General features: G+C 42.6%; 1 protein-coding gene across 9 annotated transcripts in view; it reads left to right on the plus strand.

The window, feature by feature from the left end:
- The window catches only part of SRPK2 (SRSF protein kinase 2), a 185,931-nt gene that overhangs the window by 90,461 nt on the left and 75,761 nt on the right, over window positions 1-19,709 (plus strand). The window contains exon 1 of one of the 9 annotated variants that reach the window (XM_048502384.1): window positions 4,480-4,580. The exons of the other annotated variants lie outside the window; for them this stretch is intronic. Within the exon in view, the coding sequence (XP_048358341.1) occupies window positions 4,495-4,580 (86 nt within the window). The 5' untranslated portion in view covers window positions 4,480-4,494. Of the gene's footprint in view, window positions 1-4,479; window positions 4,581-19,709 lie in introns of those variants that run through there. 9 annotated transcript variants of the gene reach the window in all.

Genomic DNA, 19,709 nt, shown 5'->3' on the forward strand with positions numbered 1-19,709 from the left:
TGGCGGTGGTGCGTGTGCGCCGGGTTTTGGGCGCATGCGGCTGACGCAGCGCCGCATACTAACCAGCGAAGGCATACCTGGGATCCCCAGAATTAGATCCAATCAGCAATAGTGCGGGGGGATCGAATTCAGAAAACACCCGTTTCACGCGGTTTGCTGTCGAGCAGCATCCAGTAAGCATCACATTTTACATCGCAGCTCAGGCCAATTTCAGGAGAAGTCGAAAGCAGCCGCCGCCTGACGAAATCGGCGCGGGCCTCTGCAAATTCTGCTGGCGGTTTGCCTTGCTGAATAGATTAGATTAGATGGTGCCGGATGGGCTTCATTTTCAGCAAGCACCGGATCTTGGAAGCCCGAGCCCTTAAGGCTTGGAGGAACGCTGTGACACCGTCTGAAGTAGCAGCCCTCATCTTTACATGGGATGGGATGGACGGAAATTTATAACCTGTGCTTCTTTATGGCGGAACTTTGTTCCGCCACAATGTATGAAATTCCCATAGAAAGCAGAAATAAAAGGCTTTTGGTGTAAGGCCGTTTATTCCAGACATCCTAGGAAAGCTCACGTGCCACGGCGTGGCAGGAATAAAAAGTCTCCGCGTCAAGAAGCACAGGTTATAACTCTGTCCATCCCATCCCCCTCGGTTCTGCCGTAAGGAGCCCGGGAGTTCTCATCTCTCTACCAAGAAATAAAGTCTCGCCCGCAGATGTCTGGCCCATTGCCCGTGGGTTGTGGAGTCACCCAGTCAAGGCCAGGCGGCTGACCCGCTCATCAACACCATTGAATCCTTTACACAAAACCATACTTGGATTAATCATTTTGGTATCATGTTTCCAGACCCTTTGTTTTACCTATATGCTCATCAAATGTTTGTTCTATTGTAAAAACACATGTTCTTGGTTGTCTTTTGTAGAGAGATGTCTGTCTGAATAAATATCTGGCTGAAAATAACTTTTTTTTTTACCTTTTGCAATTTGGTTTGACAGTGAGCACTTTTTTCAGATTTAATGGTTAATTGTGTTGCATTTCTGTTAAGTAAGTTGCACTTCAGATTTTTGGGGGGTTTTATTTTTGTACTCCCACATTGTTATTTCTGTTTACAAACATTAAAAACTCCCTTCAAGATAGTCTTGTGATTAATATGTTAACAATTAATGGAAGAAACATCAACAAAAAGGAATGCCCTAATTAGGTTTAGTTAAATGCTTGCTTAGTTTCATCTATAACCCTGGGTCCTCATACATTTTTAAATACCTAGTTTTGCCTAGTAAAATCCTTGTCTGTCAATATATGATCTGGGGTGCTGTGTGTTTTCCGGGCTGTATGGCCATGTTCTAGCAGCATTCTCTCCTGATGTTTCGCCTGCATCTGTGGCTGGCATCTTATCTGAAGATGCCAGCCACAGATGCAGGCGAAACGTCAGGAGAGAATGCTGCTAGAACATGGCCATACAGCCCGGAAAACACAGCACCCCAGTGATTCTGGCCGTGAAAGCCTTCAACAATACATTGAACTTATGATCTCTTTAAGCACAGACTATATTTTTCTTGCCTTTGATTTTTTGAAATGTTCCACTAGCTGCCACAAACAGATCTTGCTAACCTTAACAGCAAACATTTCAGTCATATAATATTTGGGGGGGGGGTGTATGTGGGGTGTAGTTGATGAAATTTAGCTATGTGAGGTGTTATCATAAAACTGAAGTTTTGAGGAATGTAGTTTCCCTCTACCTTTTGCCCTCAGCAAGATGTAGAATGGGGTACTAGGGGATGTGGTCTCAGTATTGTAAAGTTTTCAGACTTCAGTCATAAAAACATATTTGCTTGGGAGAATGTTAATTAAAATAAGTGGGAACAAGTTCTTAGTAAAAGTGCATAGGATTATTCTTTGATCTAGTTTAATATAGTTGAACATCTAAAAGTACTCATTGGCCCATTATGCATAGAACCTTGGGACTCTTAACTGCACAGGGATCTGTAGTGTGCTCTCCTTCTTTTCTCTGTTTATACATGAGTAGCCATTCTCTGCCTGCCCCACAGCTGCTTGCTGAAGTCTCAAGGGGCCTCTGCTTTTCCTGTTTTCTTAACTCCGCTCATCAGCTCCTTCTTAAAGGCACAGATCTCATCACACAACTAGTTGTAAGATAAAAGACTTTAGTAAAACCCTTCAAATTGCACTTACATCAGTATAACTGTGATAGGTATATCGATATTGTTGTCCCTCTCCCAAAATAACCCTCCCCCCCCAAAATAAGAAAGAGGCAAAGCAGTTCCTTGGACCACACACTGCTGAAGAAGGGGACCATGTACTAGAACCCCTCCCTTCCTCTCCATACACACTCACTCTCTCTCTCTTCCCTCCACTGCTACCGCCACAGGAGAAGACATAGGTTTGTTTTAAAATAGAAGCTTGTTTGAAATAAAGATCTAAGAAGCCCTCACAATCATTGGGGAGTGTGGAAGCACAGCGGAAAAGGTGGGGTGGAGCCAAAAAGAGACTCTCCTTGTACTGTTCCTTGCAAAAGCCAACTCTGTTACTTCTATATCGAGATATCTATGTCAGCATTTTGAGAAGCAGGAAGGAATCAGCAACATGGAAGGGGGGCAAGGGGGGAGGCATGGAGGCAGTGTGAAGGGATGGAGCGAGGTAGGGCTGCCCATGGGAGGAAGAAGGGTGTCTGTGCTCTGCCTGCTTTGGTGGCAAAGAAGGGTGTCTGTGCTCTGCCAAAGCACATCTGCCCGCTTTGGTGGCAAAGCAAATTAAAAGTTGAACTAGACGTGGTGTCACTTGCCCCAGAATGAAAGGAAAGTGAAAGCAGGACTCAAGGAAATACATACAAGAAAGCTTGTCGCAGTGGACATTCACCCCCATGGTGCAACAGACACTTTGTGCATAATTGACCATCATTTTTTTTAAAGGAAAAAAAACCCTGTCCGTTTTCTGGGACCTACTTGTGTAGGATGGAGAATTAGAGCAATTACATTTCTCTTCTGAGCTTTCAGTGGCAAATATGTTCATGTAGATTTTGTTTGCCCATAAATAGCTAAGTTATTATTCATAGATAATTGAAGAGGGCTTTAAAAAAATCTTTAAAGTTCTGTTGCTAGTCATGGTATGAATGCACAGCAAATTCACACTAAAGCAAAAGCGCAGATTCTAGCACTTCATTCATCCAAACTAGCTAGGCTCATAATGCATCATGTATATTGTGTAGGTAAAGCTTTCTGAACTGTCGTTTAATAATGGGTTTAATATTTTTCTTTTTTGCAATTGCCCCATACCAGGATCCATTTAATGATTAAGTATCTCCCCATAGCATTATTTTGACATCACTTTGCAATAGGAGCCATGTGGAATGTAGCCATTAAAACTGAGTGAATAAAAAATTTCCAGAGTAGGGTCCAATCTACCATATTGTTGGAAATTTTCAAAAATAAGGGTTGCAAAAAGTATAAAAGTTTGGGTCCAGGTATTTAAGGTAACATCAACTGTCACATGAACTCTCTGCAGATGAGTTTCTGTTCAAGATATCAGTCTTGCACCTGTTCAAGATGGTATCTGCTAAAAGTAGATTTATTTTAATTGATCTGCCTGACACCCTGGGATTCTTTTTCTCATTACATTCACCTGTCCTGTGACTTTATTTCAGAGGTGGGTGAAAACCACTCTTTTCTTTCAGGCACTTGGGTGAGTTTGTTCAAGATTTGTGATTTTGAAAAATTCAGTACTTCTGTGTTTCTTCTTGTTTTTATTGCATTGACTGACAGATTGTCTGTGACTAAATGCTAAGTAGCTTAGCACAGTTTTTTGAAAGCTGCTTTGTGGAAGCTACATGTAAAGTTGTATGGTGGTATATAAGCCAATGGGTTTTTTAAAATTCCTTCAGATGGACATCTTGCACGTGAAATGTGGAAATGTTGGCATTAGGACAGAAGGGGAAGGGAGAACTCATTCCTTGTGATATTATTTTCACACCATTATCAATGAATAAACTAACAAATAGAAAAGGACTTTCTATTGATTTATTTTTTAATCTCGATACAGTAAAAGAAATCACGTTGCTATGATGGTATTTTCCTTTCTGTACCACTTGCTTCTCTTTATAATATCAATTTCCCCTTTACTGAAATGTACGTGTTAAATAGAAATAATATGCTAGTAAGTTTGCATTATGACATAGTATTACTGCTATATTTTCAGTGAGCATAACCTTTCCAGTGGTATATTATGCATAACAAATAGCCATTTGTGGAATGAGACAGTAGGGTTTGTTCCGTCAAGTGCTGTTATACGTCTCAGCATGGGCAAATTTTCTAGAATCCTAACTTAGCATTGTTTATTCTTGTTAAGGTAATAGTCTTGCACATTTGGAAGTATTTAGTTTGGAGGGTCATGGTTACCTAGTATAGGACAGGGAGATTGATTTAATTTTTTTAAGTCAAGTATATAATTATCTGTGTTTCCAGATGTGTGACATCAACAATTGGTAAAGTGTAATGGCACTAACCTCTAATTTGGAAGCTAGTATACTGAGTGAAAGGATGATGCAGTACTTCCCAAGTGATACATCTTGCAGAAAAAGGTGACAGGGAGAAGAGAAGAAAAATCTTTTTTACATCGCTAATCAAAAGTCATAAGCCCATCCCCAATCTGCTAACTTATTCAGGCCTTGAGATGTACATGGTAAATTCAAAATACTTCTCTTTTCTGTAGACGTCCTATGGAAGATCTTGCTGTAAGTTCCCCACCACCCAAAATGGTAGCTACTTCTCAGTATGTCCGGAAGTGAGAAAGTTCTGAGCTAATGGACATTCAATTTTATCTGCTTAATATATCTCTTGTGTTCGCTAATGCATATTTTAACAGTTCCAGTGGTCATTCCAACATATGTGAACTTATAGGGCTCAAAACTTTTTTTTTAAAAAAAAGAGCGGGATGCTCAGGTGCTTTAAATTATAACACAACAGAATTGTATCATCAACAGTGTTTGGAATATGTACAATAATTTCCACTGATTGTTAAAGGTGGGGCCTGAAACTTGCAACTTGTGTTTTTGTGTGCACTGTATAATAAATATATTTTGACTCTTGTCTACAATATAGCTTCTATAAGTTAAAGCATAATTTGTGTTTGATTTATATAAAACTTCATCTACTAATTTATATAAAACTTCATCTACTAATTTTATTCCTGATCACTGGTCACAGTAAAGAAATAATTCGTTAGTAGGTAAGTCTAGCATCTAATTTTTTCAAAAAACCTATAACCTTAGAAAAATGTAACTTTACTAGCATAAGTGAACATCTTTGTCATGTAGACTATCTAAAGTTGGTAGTGATGAATCCTGGAATCTTCTGAGTTTCATAGTCCATGCAGTCTGAGTTGTGCTTTTACTTAGCAAATAAATCTGAACTGGTGATAACTATAATTATAGGGGGGGGGGATCAAAATTAAGTGGCTAAATTTTCAGCCATGATACTCAAAAGGTTTTGGGCACATGATTGAAGCATCATTGATTTTTCTTCTCATTGTTTGAAAGTGCTTAACTTGACTTGATTGTGCCCTACAGCTCACATACAGAACTCCCCTTTGGCGTCTTGGCATAATGGACTTGGATAGACTTTGCCAACTTAAAGTGGCAGTCATGACACTATCTCTCTGACTGTCATGTTCAGTAACACCATCACTAGGCCGTAGTTTTTACGTCCTTATGTTGAAACCACCTGCTTTGATTTCTTGTTGCCTCAGCACAGAAGGCTAAGTCAGCTCATTACAATTAATGTGCCAACAGCAATCCTATGCAGAGTTACTTCAGTCTATGCTCATTTAAATCAGTTGGTTAAAACTGGAATTACTTCACATAGGATTTCACTGTAAATCACACTTCGATCATCTCCCTGAAAATTGGGAAGTAAACTTGAAAGAAAAAAAGGGGGAGTAAAACTCCTTTGACTCTGGGAAGAGACTACATCAACCGCTACCTCCAGGCAGAAGAGAATTAGGAAATTTGCAAAATATTTGCACTTAATTTTCATTATAGTTCCTTCTTCCTTTATTTCATTCCACTGTTTAGGAGTGAAATCTTGAAGTAATTTGATTCTGTGTAAGTACTGGAATATATATCGCTCTTCTACTTTTCATATAATGTAATAATCTACATAGCATTTTAAATGAACAGGAAAAACTCAGCTCTAGAATCTAGTGTTGGAGCTATTGGGGGAACATTTTTGAAGTGTAATATACATCCTCAAGAAAATCATCATATGCAGATTTTTTTAAGGTTTTCTTTTTTGAATGTGTTTTTAATGGTTACTGAAAAGTGAAGGCTTAAAAATATACAACATTTTTTCCCTATTTTGGAGAACTTTGTCTTCTTGGATATCATTTTTTTGTTTGTGATATAAACTTGCTTTTGGGTGAGAGCAAAAATTAAAATAGATTGCTTATTGATATGTAGTTATGCTGAAGATTAAGAATGCTTAAGCAGGTGAAGTCAGGCCTTTCTCTTGGAGGTGTAGGGCATCTTGGAGGGTGGTTTCCACCCCATTTCAGGGAGGCAGGAAACAGAATTTCATCACTTCCTGTCAAGGTTGGTCCTGCCTTCTAGCCAGTATTTTTTCCTGCCTCGTCAGGGAGTGCATGGGATTCTTGGTCCTGCGGTACCTGAATTCTGTCCTTAAGATCTTTTTGCTTACTTTGTCCTCCTGTCTGTTATTCTACCTTATCCTCTCTTTGTCTATCCTTCACCTATCCTAGAGAGAGCTGAGGCAAGGGTAGGTGAGCTAATTCCCTTTCTTCTCCTCCCTTCCCCCCTCTCTCAGATTCCCGCCAAAACTTCCCCCAAAATGGCCAACCAACGCTTCTCTTCCCCTAGGGGAACCTTCCACCGTTCGGCCGCTGAAGCCACCAGGGCTTCCAAGAAAAGGCTTTCTACAGCCGCCTCTACAGAGGCAACTCCAAGCCTTTCCAAGTGGGCGGGATCGCCTTCCTCAGCCAGCGCCAGCATTCCTGCGAAACAGCCAAAAGCTGCTCCCCTCCCCGGTCGCGTAGCGGCTCGCGGAGAAGAGCCATGCTCCAAGCGGCCGCTGAGCGCATCGCCCGTTTCCCTTTCTTCAGGCAGAGGCTCACAGGAGACCCCTCTCACCCCGACCTCGTCCTCCGGGAGACAGAGGTTTTCTCCCGCACCATCGTCAGATCGCGGAGAAGGTGGAGACGAACCGCGCACACGTGGAACTCAGAACTCTTCCTCACTTCAGACAGAAGAGGCCAGGCAAGAGTGTAGCCGCGAGGGGGGAGATTTTTGCGAACTGGAAGGAGGGGCTGAGATGGTTAATGCGGAGTCCCCTTTTAATTGGCAGTCCCTCTCCCCAGCAGACGTTGCCTCCTTCTTAAATAAGGCCATTGAAGACAAACTGCAGCAATTCCAAAGACCACAAGAGAGGCATAATTCTTCAAGTCTGCAACCTACAGGGGCAGTTCAACATAGTGCGTTTGGGTCTAGGGGTTACCCTAGCTCCCCATCGCAGGGTCCAGGAACCTCCAACCGGGAACAGACTAGGGGCTACCCTAGGTCTCCATATCAGGACCCGCCCCCCTCTCCATCTGGAAATGCTAGGGGTTACCCTAAAGTTCCAGTCTCAGACCATGGGGAAAACAGGGACCATCCTGGAAACCCCTCCCAAGACCCACTCCGTTGTCCCGGAGGTGAGAGGGAGAGTGCAGAGGAAGATGACCAACCAGTGTCTCACTTCTCTTACTCTGAGGAAGTGCCTACCATTCCAGATAATTCTTATAAATGCTTCAAGGATGAGGAACTGGCATTCCTCATCGCCAAAACCACTTCCGCTCTGGACTTGCAAGATGCAGAAGACGCCCAGAACCCAGATTCTAGTTCTGCCTCGGTTTCCATCAAAGGCTGCCCCAAGGGGTGCAAACAGTACTTCCCACAGGAGGAAGATCCCCGCCTCATCTTCCCCATCCCCAAATTCTTCATTAAGAGGATCACAAAAGAGTGGGAGGCTCCCGCGGCCAATAAACACAGTTTGTCCTCAGTCAAAAAACGCTACCTGGTTCCTGAGTACGTAGATTCCATTCTCCAGGTCCCCTCAGTGGAAGCCCTGGTGGTAGCCACACAGTCAACTGGCCTTCTGGTCAAAGAAGGGGAAGGTAATATCAAAGATCCCCTTGATAAGAGAACAGACAACATGATCAGACGATCCCATGAATCCATGGCCAACGCAATCAAGACCCTAGCACCTGCTTCCACCGTGGCTAGGGCATTTCTGGCTTGGGCCAACTGGGCCCTCGAACTCTTACCTCTAGAACTGGTTGCGGTTAGGGAGGGACTGGACCGCATCAAGACGGGGCTGCCTTCATGGCGGACGCCACCTTGGATGCCATGGTCCTGTCATCACGTGCTATAGCCTCTTCCTTGGTGGCCCGTCACAGTTCATGGATTAGACCTTGGCAAGCGGACACCCACTCCAAGACACTTCTCACTAGTTACTCCTTCCAAGGGAAGACGCTCTTTGGTGAGGAATTGGAGCCCATACTTGTAGAGACTAAAGACAAAAAGAAGGCCCTTCCAAAATTCCTTCGTTCTGACGGCAACAAGTCCTGGCCCAAAACTCCTTTTCGCTCTCACAGGGTGTTAACAAGAACCCCAAGAGATGGTAAAACTTCACCCTGGCATAGTAGGGACTCCAGGAACAACTCCTGGTCCAACAGAGGATCTGGCTCCTTTCGTAGGAGAGGAAACTTCAGACCTAGATTCGACAAGTCCTCAGGATCAGAGGGAAACCCAAAATCCTGACTCTGTCCCGGTGGGAGGTCATCTTCTTCTCTTTCAACAGGCATGGGGCTATGATCACACGGATTCCTGGACAAAGGAAACGATCTCCCGAGGCTATGCAATAGAGTTTCTATCCTTCCCACTTACCTGATTCCTACCCTCACTGCTCAGCAAGAACAAAGACAAGGCAACCAGAACCCTGAAGGCCATGGAACATCTCCTCTCCATCAGGGCCATAGAGCAAGTAACCATGGGGGAGATCTGCTCAGATCACTACTTGCACTTCTTCACGGTGCCCAAGAAGTCCGGGGATTGGAGGGCCATCCTCAACCTCAGAACGGTCAACAAATTTCTCAAGACTCGGAGGTTCAAGATGGAGTCTCTCCGAACCATCTCGGAAGACCTCAGACCAGGGGATTACATGGTATTGTTAGATCTTGCCGAAGCCTGTCTCCATGTCCCCATCAGGCCCGCTCACAGGAGATTCCTGAGGTTCGCCGTAGACAACAAACACTACCAGTTCAGAGCTCTCCCGTTTGGCCTCTCCTCGGCCCCCTGTGTGTTCTCCAAGACACTACTAGCTCCAATCACACTCCTTCAACAGCAGGGAATCCACATACACCCATATTTGGACGACCTCTTGATTCGTTCCAAAAACAAACAAAAGGCCTCCCAGGACTTAAGCAAAGTCATCCAAACCCTTCAGAACCATGGTTTTCTGGTCAATTGGGAAAAGAGCACGTTGATCCCGAGCCAATGGATTCTTCACCTGGGGGCCATCATCGATTCCAACAAAAAACGCTTTCTTCTTGCCAGAGGAGAAGATACTCAAGATCCAAAAAATGGTCACCCCCCTGATGAGAGCCAGATCAGCGTCTTTCCTACTGCTCCTGAAACTCCTTGGCATCATGATAGCAGCCATGGATCTGGTACAGTGGGCAAGGTTCCATGCTCAAACATTGCAATGGGCACTGCGTCCTTTCCAACAGGACATACTTCTCAAAAGGGACCGTCCCATTCTGCTTTCTCGTTCCCTGAAAGATCAACTTCAATGGTGGCTACACAAACAGAACCTGAATCAGGGGAAACAATACCTCTATCTCTCCCAACAACAGATCTTCACAAACGCCAGTCTGAAGGGCTGGGGAGCCAGTCTCAACCAACAATATGCACAAGGGAAATGGAACAACCAATTGTCCCAACTTCCCATCAATGTGCTGGAGGTAAAAGCGATCTTTCTGGCACTCCAAGCATTCCACCTGTCCATCTCCGGCCATCATGTCCTGGCACGGACAACGTAGCGGCCAAATCATATATAAACAATCAGATCCAGATCCTCATGTCTACTCAAGGAGGCCTCTCAGATCTTAATTTGGGCGGAACTCAATGTTCAGAGCATAAAAGCCGAACACATCAAAGGATCCCTGAATTTGAATGTAGACTGGCTAAGCCGACAAACCATCTCTCCAGCGGAATGGTCTCTGAACAGGAAGGTATTCCTAACTATCTCCCACCGTTTCGGAAGTCCGATCGTAGACCTATTAGCCATGAATCTAAACACACAAGTCCCTCAATTCATGTCCAGGTACTATCATTACAGGGCCATGGCAGTGGATGCCCTGTCGAGTCAATGGCCTCCAGGCCTGCTCTACGCCTTCCCACTGATTCCTCTAATTCCAAAGCTTCTCAGGAAGATCACAGCGGAAAAGGCCCAAGTGATCTTAGTGGCACCCTTCTGACCCCGAAGACCCTGGTTTTCAATAATCCAGGAATTGTCAGTATGTACTACATACCAAATTCCGGTGTTCCCGGATCCTCTCCTACAAGTTCCTCTGACACACCCCAACCCAGGCTGGTTCTGCCTGACTGCCTGGCTGTTGAACGGAACAAACTTACCAACAAGGGCTACTCCAGTGAGGTGACCAACACTATTCTGGCTTCCAGACGACCAAGCACTCTATGACTACACATGGAAAAAGTTCATCAGTTGGGCCAGATTCAAAAACATCGATCCTGAATCTCCGCCTCTGTCTTCCGTTTTGGATTTCCTTCAAGAAGGGTTCCAGTCCGGACTTAGAAGTAATACCCTAAGAAGACAGGGGGCCACCCTCTCTACCGTTTGGCACAACGCAACGTTGGCCACGCAACACCCTGATGTCATCAGATTTTTGAAAGGTGTTCAACAGTCTCAAGCCCCGGTTTGTCACCGCTTTCCTTCTTGGAGACTACATACGGTCCTTTCAGCCCTCACGAAGTCTCCCTTCGAGCCCATCCAGACTATCCACCTCAGATGGCTCAGAATGAAGACCCTCTTCCTTATTGCCATTACTTCTGCAAGGAGAGTCTCAGAGCTTCGTGCCCTTTCCATTGACCCGAACCTCTGAATTTTCCATGATGACAAGGTTGTACTCCGTACAGACCCTATCTTCAGGCCTAAGGCCGCATCCTCATTCCATCTTCAACAGGACATAATCTTACCATCCTTTTGTCCTCGTCCCTCTCATCCAAAAGAACGCTCCTGTGCGTCATTAGCCAATACAACGTGTTCCATTCAGCCGTCCCTCCTTTTATTTTCCTGACTAAAGGACTGACAGTCCTAACAATAAGTTCCAGTAGGCCAGTGTTTAGGCCCTTGTTCATATTGTTGTAGTTAAGGCTAGATGCCTTCCTGTTATATCAAGTTAGGTAGTTTTTCCTCTGTGTGAGACTCTTGCGCTTCCTTTATATTTCTGTTTCTACTACTCAGTCAGATGAATACTGGCTAGAAAGAGGGACCAACCTTGACAGAAAGTGATGAAATTCTGTTTCCTGCCTCCCTGAAATGGGATGGAAAACCACCCTCCAAGATGCCCTCCAGCCTACAAGAGAAGGCCACTTCACGGTGCGTGAACCAATGGACCGTTTTGAACTTTGGTATGTCCTAGTAAGAGTTTACATCTTGTAACTCACATGAACATACTACACTGTACACTAATTATGATTACATACTGAAGTGCTTTTTAAAATACAAAATTGGCTACAATTCATAACATGTCAAATTGATGTTGTTTTGTTTCAGTCTAAATCACAGAAAGCTAAATCACCAGTGCACTGCCTGTACGTTTAACATTTATTTATTAATGCTTGTGGACAGGAATGTTGGTTTAATTACTGCTGACTCTGCCTGTCCTCTGGCAAGTTTTGTTACCTCAGGGCCTTCAAAGCTAGAGTCAGGATGTTACATAGTAAAGGACTGTGCCCAATAAAATGTTCTTAGGCAGTGACTCAGTTGGTCGGTTTTGTTCTGGCCTGTTTTGATTGCCTATTTCGGTCAGAAAAGGAATGTACCTTCAAGTCAGATTGGCTCGTCAAATGTCATCACTTTGACTGGTGTGGGTTTTCAGGGCTGTGTGGCTGTGGTCTGGTAATTCTTGCTCCTAACATTTTCCCTGCATTTATGACTGGCATTTTCAGAGGCATGTCACGGTAAGATGTGTTCCTCTCTGTGGCACAGCATGGAGTTATTGTGTGGTGAGATACATGTTTTGTCTTCACGAATGTGTGTGTATTTGAGGCACATCTGGATGTGTCTGGGTAGAGTTGCAGTTGCAGTTGAGCATGTGTCCGGGTGGAGTTCATTTGCAATTGCATTTGAATGTCTCTGGGTTATGGTTTTGGTGTTTTTTAGTGCCAGTGCTGTTGATTTTCAGACTCTCTTCCTTTTTGTTGAAACTGCCCTTTTTTTTGGCGGGGGGGAGGTGTTATAGTTAAGAGTGGTGACTCCAATCCAGAGAACAGGGTTTCATTCCCCATTCCCCCATATGAGTGACTGACTCTTATCTGGTGAACTGGATTTGTTTCCCCACATGAAGTCTGCTGGGTGACCTTGGCCTACTCACAGTTCTCTCAGAACTCTATTTGTTGTGGGGAGAGGAAGGGAAAGAGTTTAGCTGCTTTGAGATTCCTTACAGGAGAAAATGTTCAGCTGTGGATGATTTCTTAGATTGTATCACTCAGCAGTCCCTTTCATGTTCTTTAATTCTTGTCAGAATGCTGTGTTTTGTAGTCCTTATGTGTATTTACTTGTCAATAGCTGCATGGTATGCCATCGTGTCCTGCAGTCAAGGGGGAGGGGTCTCTCTTGTCCTTTATTGACTAACTTTTTTTTCCTGGTGGGATTGAAGACTGTTTTTCAATCAGTTTTTCCATCAGGTTATGTTTTTCCATCAATTTTTCCATTTGATTAGAAATTTCCTTGATGTATAGTAGAAATACCTTCCCTGTGGGGGCTGTTTTCCCTCAATCCTGAACTTTTTTCTCGGTTTTATAGCTCCTCTGATTTTTGTTGTGGAGTAGCCATTTCCTTGCGGAGCCCTGTCTGGGTGATTTAGTTCATCAGTGAGAAGTTGAGGTTTGCAGATTCACTTTGCATTGTCACAGTTTTCATTATGCCCCTTTTTTCTTCTGGGTGGTGATTGAAGTAGTTGTGTAAATATCGATTTGTATCAGTGAGTTTTCTATAGAATGTGCGGCTCTATTGTTGGTTTGTTTTGCAGATGACCATGATATACAGAAAAGGCAGTTTCCCCTCTTTTTCTTTTTCCATGGTGAATTGAATGTTTGGTTGAATACTGTTAAGGTGGTCCAGAATTTTCTTCAATTCTTCTTCACCATGCTTCCAAATTGTAAAAGTGTCATTCACAAATTGGAACCATACCATGGGTTTTGGGGGGTACTTTGACAGTTTGGTAGACTTTTACTCTGGTAGACTTTGCAAAATGAATCTACAGACCTCACCTTCTCATTGATTAGCTGAATCTCCTTCCTATCCACCCATCAGATAACTTACTTTTTATCTATCTCACTTTTAGCTATATTGATTCATTATTTGCTTCATTTATGCCCTACCTTTCACCATAATGGGGACCCAAAGCTTTTATAATCCTCCTCCATTTCATCTTCACAACACACCAGTGAGGTAGATTAGGATTCTGTGTGTGATTGGCCCAAGATGACTCAGTGAGCTTTCATGGAAGAGTAGGGATTTGAACTGGGGTTTCCCAGATCCTAGGCTGAAACTAATCAATACATCACACTGGCTTTTGTAAGTTGGTTGCTATTGAGCAGTAGGACTTGAGTGAATGATGCACCTCATGTGGTGGCAAGTTTCTTGGTGGGGACTGGTGGACCTAGTCCAGGTGAGTCCTCCCTCAAAGGCCCAGAGAGACCTGGAAAAGTCTCTACCTCCTTACCCTGCTTTTTACAGTAAAAAATTGATACTGTTCTGGTTGTCTAGCAGCAACTACCAAGGAAATTTGTTTCTTAATGCCATAGGCCCCTGTTGGCGAACCTATGGCACTCCAGTTGTTCATGAACTACAATTCCCATCAGCCCCTGCTTTATCATGGCCACTTGGCCATACTGGCAGGGGCTGATGGGAATTGTAGCCCATGAACATCTGGAGTGCCATAGGTTTGCCACCACTGCCATAGGCATTGATTTTATTGTAAAGCTATAGGCATAGCTTATATTACAAGTTTTAAAAGAAATGGGTGTGCAACTGCATCTGATTTTTTGGTGCTCAACCTGTATTTTGTACTCTGTGCTACCAGTACTGTGGACAAGAGGGATACTGTTAGGACAGAATGTGGAGAAACAGAATAATACCAGTGTGTTAGACAATGATGTATTTTATCGCCCCTTTTCTTCAACCTGTAAGCAGAATATATCATAAGAAAAGCTAAATTAGATTTAGGTAAAAGTGAAGTGAAAATTAGGGTGGAAGGAATATTAACAATTTGAGATATGCAGATGATATTACAATACGTGCAGAAAATAGCGAAGACTGGGAACAACTACTGGTGACAGTTAAGGTAGAAAATTCCAAAGCAGGATTACAGCTGAACATCAAGAAGACAAAAGTAATAACACATAAGAGGTTACAGGAGATAATCAAATTTAAATTTCCTCTCACTGCAAGAACAATGCTGTTGGGCATACTACCAGAAAAGCTTCCTAAGAAACTGAATGAACTGTGTTGGCACTTAATAACTGCTGCAAGAGTCATAATCGCAACAAACTGGAAATCTGATAAAGGCCTCACAATAGAATATTTTATAGTGTTTCATGCTTCTTTGCTATTTTCTTTGTTTTAATTATTTTAATTATTTCGCAGTTTTATGGGTGAGCACATCACATTCCTCTGTATCCCTCTTCCAACATTCTTCCCCCTTCCCTTCTGGCAACCCCTATATCTTTTTCCCATTGCTCGCCTTATTCTCTTCTTCTCAGCTATTCACCAGCCTGTCTTTTGCATGCTTTAACCATCTTCATCCTCCTTTGTTATTTAATTTACATGTGTTCCATTTAAAAAGCACCCTCCATAGTGGGGACCAAACAGTTTACATTTTTCTCCTCTCCTCTTTTTTATCCTCACAGAAACAATGTGAGGTAGGCTAGGCAAATGATGGGCACAATATCACCTAGTGAGCTTCCATGGCAGACTGGTGATTTTATTATTATTACATTTCTATATCTTTCAGACTCAGGGCGGTTAAAGCTGGATCCTCTAGAGTCTACTGTGAAACTCTTTTAAGTACTACATCTCACTGACTGTGATAGGATGTCAACTTTTGAGACAGTATCAAGCAGCCAGGCCCAGATGATTCATGCAGTCATGTGGTATCAAGTCACCCAATTGTTGCTGCCAGGCCTGGCTTGGATGAGTTGTTGTGAAAAGGTGAAAACAGTACAGAAAAAGTTCCTGTCCCCCCTCCCCTCTCTGGCTTTAACTGACAAAAATCAAGTCTAGAATGCCATGGTTGCTTACAACGTCCATTGCAAGCTTCTGTTTTTTAAAGCTACAGGCATGCCTTTGATCATTTTGGGTTTTTTAAACCCCTAGTGTATTCTTTTTTAAGTTTGTCTGTTCACAGCTCCAATCACTGGTTTTAAGTATTTTCATATTTGTTTGACTTCACTGTAAAGTAAAAACCTTCAAGGGAATTCCATCCCTTTACTTCCTCTCCCTTCACACTTTCTATCTCCTACCCTCTCTCCTCCCTTTTACCCCTTCTCTGTCACTTCCACCCCTCATTCTTCTAGTCTTCACTGTCATTGCCCACCCCAGTCATCAGGGTGCTCCTGTGGTTCTGTTGCTACTCTTTCCCGTGCATTTCTGCTTGAGGGATAAGGTGGGAAGGGATGGCTCCCAGGAGCAGTGGTTTCACCAGTAGGGTGAAGGATGGGGAACAGCGATAGCTGATTGACCTAGCATAGATCCTCCCCTTACACCAACGCAAAGGCAGAGCAAAAATGTACCAGTAAATGCCTCTGCTCATCTTCCGTGACAAGGGACAGCAAAAGTCTGTAGTCTGCTCTCTCAGGCAAGATTGGTGACAATTTGTCCATCGAGATTTTTCTCCATGCCAGGCAGTCCTGTGCACTCCCCGTGCATCTCCCACAACTGATTGAAGCAGACAGTTTGGGAAGCAGGATAAAATTCTTGTGTACATTTTGTTGGAAGTAAGCAATTGAAATTAATAGAAAACAAATCAGTAGTAGAACATATTAAAACTTTAGAACTTGTGGGCAAATCCTTAACTGTGAATGTAAAGATTAATGTGGCAGCACCTTGTTAATAGTGAAATGTCAACCAGAATGGACAATAAATCTTAGCTTAAGTAGAAACTAATCTGGTTACTTTCTAAATGGTATACTTTCATTCATAGAAATGCTGTTATAAGGGAAAGTTGCTTTATCATTTTTCCCAGCAAACCTATAACTGAAGGTTTCTATCTTATCCATATTGTGTGACACTGTAAAACCATTCAATATTCAAATGAAAATAAATTCATTATGCCACATATGGCACATTCTTTTCTGCTACCTGATTTTTATGCATTTTAAACTTCAAGGGGAAGTTCTAAATCTTCTTTGTGTGCATAAATACGAGTAATAGTATTTCCATATAGCAGTACTGTAGTCGTGTCACTTGGTATACTTCACTGTTGCTATGGAAACTTGCTCGGATTTCTATTCCTATCAGCAACTGCCAAAGACAACTCTAAGTGAATGAAAAAATTGCTCTAAGTATGTTTTAGCAGGCAAGCTTCCAGATAAATGTTCTGTTTAAGCTAGTATTTTAGATCTTGAATGATAAATTACTCAGCCACCAATTTAGTTGTAATGATTTCAGATAATGTAACATGTTTTTGTCCCACAGAATAGAAAAAAACACCATGAACATTGTATAGAGAATATAAATGATTCTAAAGTCTAGTTTCACTATGGGAGAAAACCTGGAAGCCAGGGGTCTCCATCATGGTGCCCATGGGTGTCATGGTGTCTGCTGACACCTTTTCTGGTGTCCATCAGGTGTTTTTAGGAAGTGGGTGGGGCCAGGTACGACTTTTACCTATCAATACTTCTGACTGACTACTGGAGATTTGATTGGCTCTTTGGTGGCTGCCACCATAGCACAAAGATCTGTACTGTGTTAAGCTGTAGAAATCATTTGTGACTGGCTCTGCCTTCTGAGACATTTTGTGGCAGCCATTTTGTTGCTGCATCTACCTCGTCCTGTCAGAATTCTAAATATGTCTGTAGGCTCAAAAAGGTTGGAGGCCCTTACTGTATGCTGTATCTCAAAAATTAAACTCAGTTTGCACATATTGCTGTTTAACAGTGGTTTAATCGTTGCTTGAAATGTTTACTGTCTCGTGGAAAGCTGGCATAATTTTTAAAGTTCCCCAAATTAACATATTTGACTAGGCTGCTAACACTATGTATGAAATGTGTTAGTGGAATTACCTTGGCAAACCAGAAATCTGAAAATATTCTCTAGAATTCTGTCCTTACCATACCATGCACTGTCCCATCCTTTCATATTTTTATCTAACTGAATTAATTTCAAAACCAAAATTACCTTAAAGCTAGCTATAGAAAACAGTTAATCAAAACTCATGAATGAAATTAGCAGTGTCAGTGAAAAAGCAGTTTTACTTGGAGAACATTTTGAAATTCTGTTGTATGACTTCAAAAGCAAAACCATAATACAACTTCTCCCCATTTTAAGAGGATTATATACAGTGGTGAAGGTACCATGAACTGGCTTTTGTGGATTTTCTGGGCTGTGTGGCACCATCTGGTAGTTGTTGCTCCTAATGTTTCGACTCCATCTATGGCAGATATCACCAAAGGCATGTCATGGTGTGATGTGTTTCTCTTTGTTGCACAGCCTTTCTGTGACATGCCTCTGAAGATGCCAGCCATAGATGCGGGCAAAATTTTAGGATCAAAAAATACCTGACCATGGCCACACAGCCTGGAAAATCAACTGTACTATAGTATAGCAAACTATGCTATGTCTGCTTAGCTACAGTATACATTTTCTTTCTCATCCTTCCTGAAGGATGCTAACGCCACGTGTATAGCACAAGATTATTCACTGCAGAACCCAGCCACACAACAAAGATAAAGGAGGCAGTAGAAATGATGTATACAAGAAAACATAATTTTTAAATGATATCAAGAAACCAGGTTTTCCAACCTACCAGGGTGATTTAATTAACCTGTTCTGTTCCAGGGACCCGGGAATAAATCCTTCTTTTGGTAACTTGACTAAGGCTGGGTTTGGACTCTTACACATGCAGTAGAACACACCATTAAAAAGGAACAGGCTTTATTAAAAGGCTCATAGATAAGGTTCAGACTTGAATATAAAGACAAACATTGCATTAAAATAACAAAATGTAACTTCCTAACACACACTTACAGACATAAAGGCAGGCAAATTGTATTAAGTGAAATAATCATGTATGAGATGTTACAAGATTGTCTCAGACCCATTGCTATTCCTAATGGTGTCAGGCAGTAGCTCCAAGGGGGCGGGGGGGGCGATGTACTGGGCACGTGCCCTTGTGGCGGGGGCATTCCAGGGTGGGATGGGGGCGGAGGACACACCAGTGCACCAGCCGCTTTTCCCCCTTGCTACGCCTCTGGTGTCAGGGCTCACACATTGTTACTTCTCCCTTGTTATCAGATAATTATAGAGAAACTGGACCACTGATCCTCTAATCAATATAAGCCAATCAACAATGTGTTCCAAAATAAGATTTTCAAAGAGGAGCAAGACTCCTCCCTTCCCTCTGACATTGCTGAGAACAATTAAGTCTGATTCCTTTGACATGTATGGTGCGATGCTAGCTTTTCATTTTGGGAATGGAAAACGTTTCTTAGGAACCTCCTCCCCTGTTATTCTTTACACTTGGGTGATACATCAGGAAGCAGGATATTGCTCTAAATTTATGACCTAGTCAGATGCTGATAATTAAACTGCCAGTCTGATTTAAACAAGAGTGACCATCTCTTGACAGAGGTATACAGGAAAAAGTAATTTTTAAATTGTGTAAATCCCACAAATGTTTTGTGTTTTTTAAAATATTTCTGTAGTACTGGTTTATATTTTTTGTACTGACTGGAAATAAGCACAGGGAAAGGGAAGCAAAGGTTTGGGGGACAGATGAGCCCTGATAATTTTTATCGGAATATTTCAGGTTTTAAAAACTTGGAAATTGCTTGGTAAAGCTGAATAAAGCTGACATACCCATTGACTTTATTCAGCTTTTTACTGATGTTTTTGAGTGTTACAAACCACAAAAAATTCAGTTCTCCCCACTGCGCCTTCTCAAGGTCACGTAGGCTTGAGAAGCTGTGGTGGGGAGGACTCTAGCTGAATTCTGGACTCAGGTGAGCCAAGCACAACTTTCAGTTGTCCCCTCCCTTCTCCACTGGCCTCTGTTTTCAAAGTTCCAAAGGACTTGGGAAGCAATAGTGGTGGGGAAAACTGAATGCTGCACTTGTCTGAGCCAAGCACAGTGTTATGTCCAATCCCCCCCGCCAATAAAGCTGAATCATATTTGACTTTATTGGCTCCCGGTA

This window comes from Sphaerodactylus townsendi, linkage group LG06 (genome assembly GCF_021028975.2).
Source record: "Sphaerodactylus townsendi isolate TG3544 linkage group LG06, MPM_Stown_v2.3, whole genome shotgun sequence".
Lineage (NCBI taxonomy): Eukaryota > Metazoa > Chordata > Lepidosauria > Squamata > Sphaerodactylidae > Sphaerodactylus > Sphaerodactylus townsendi.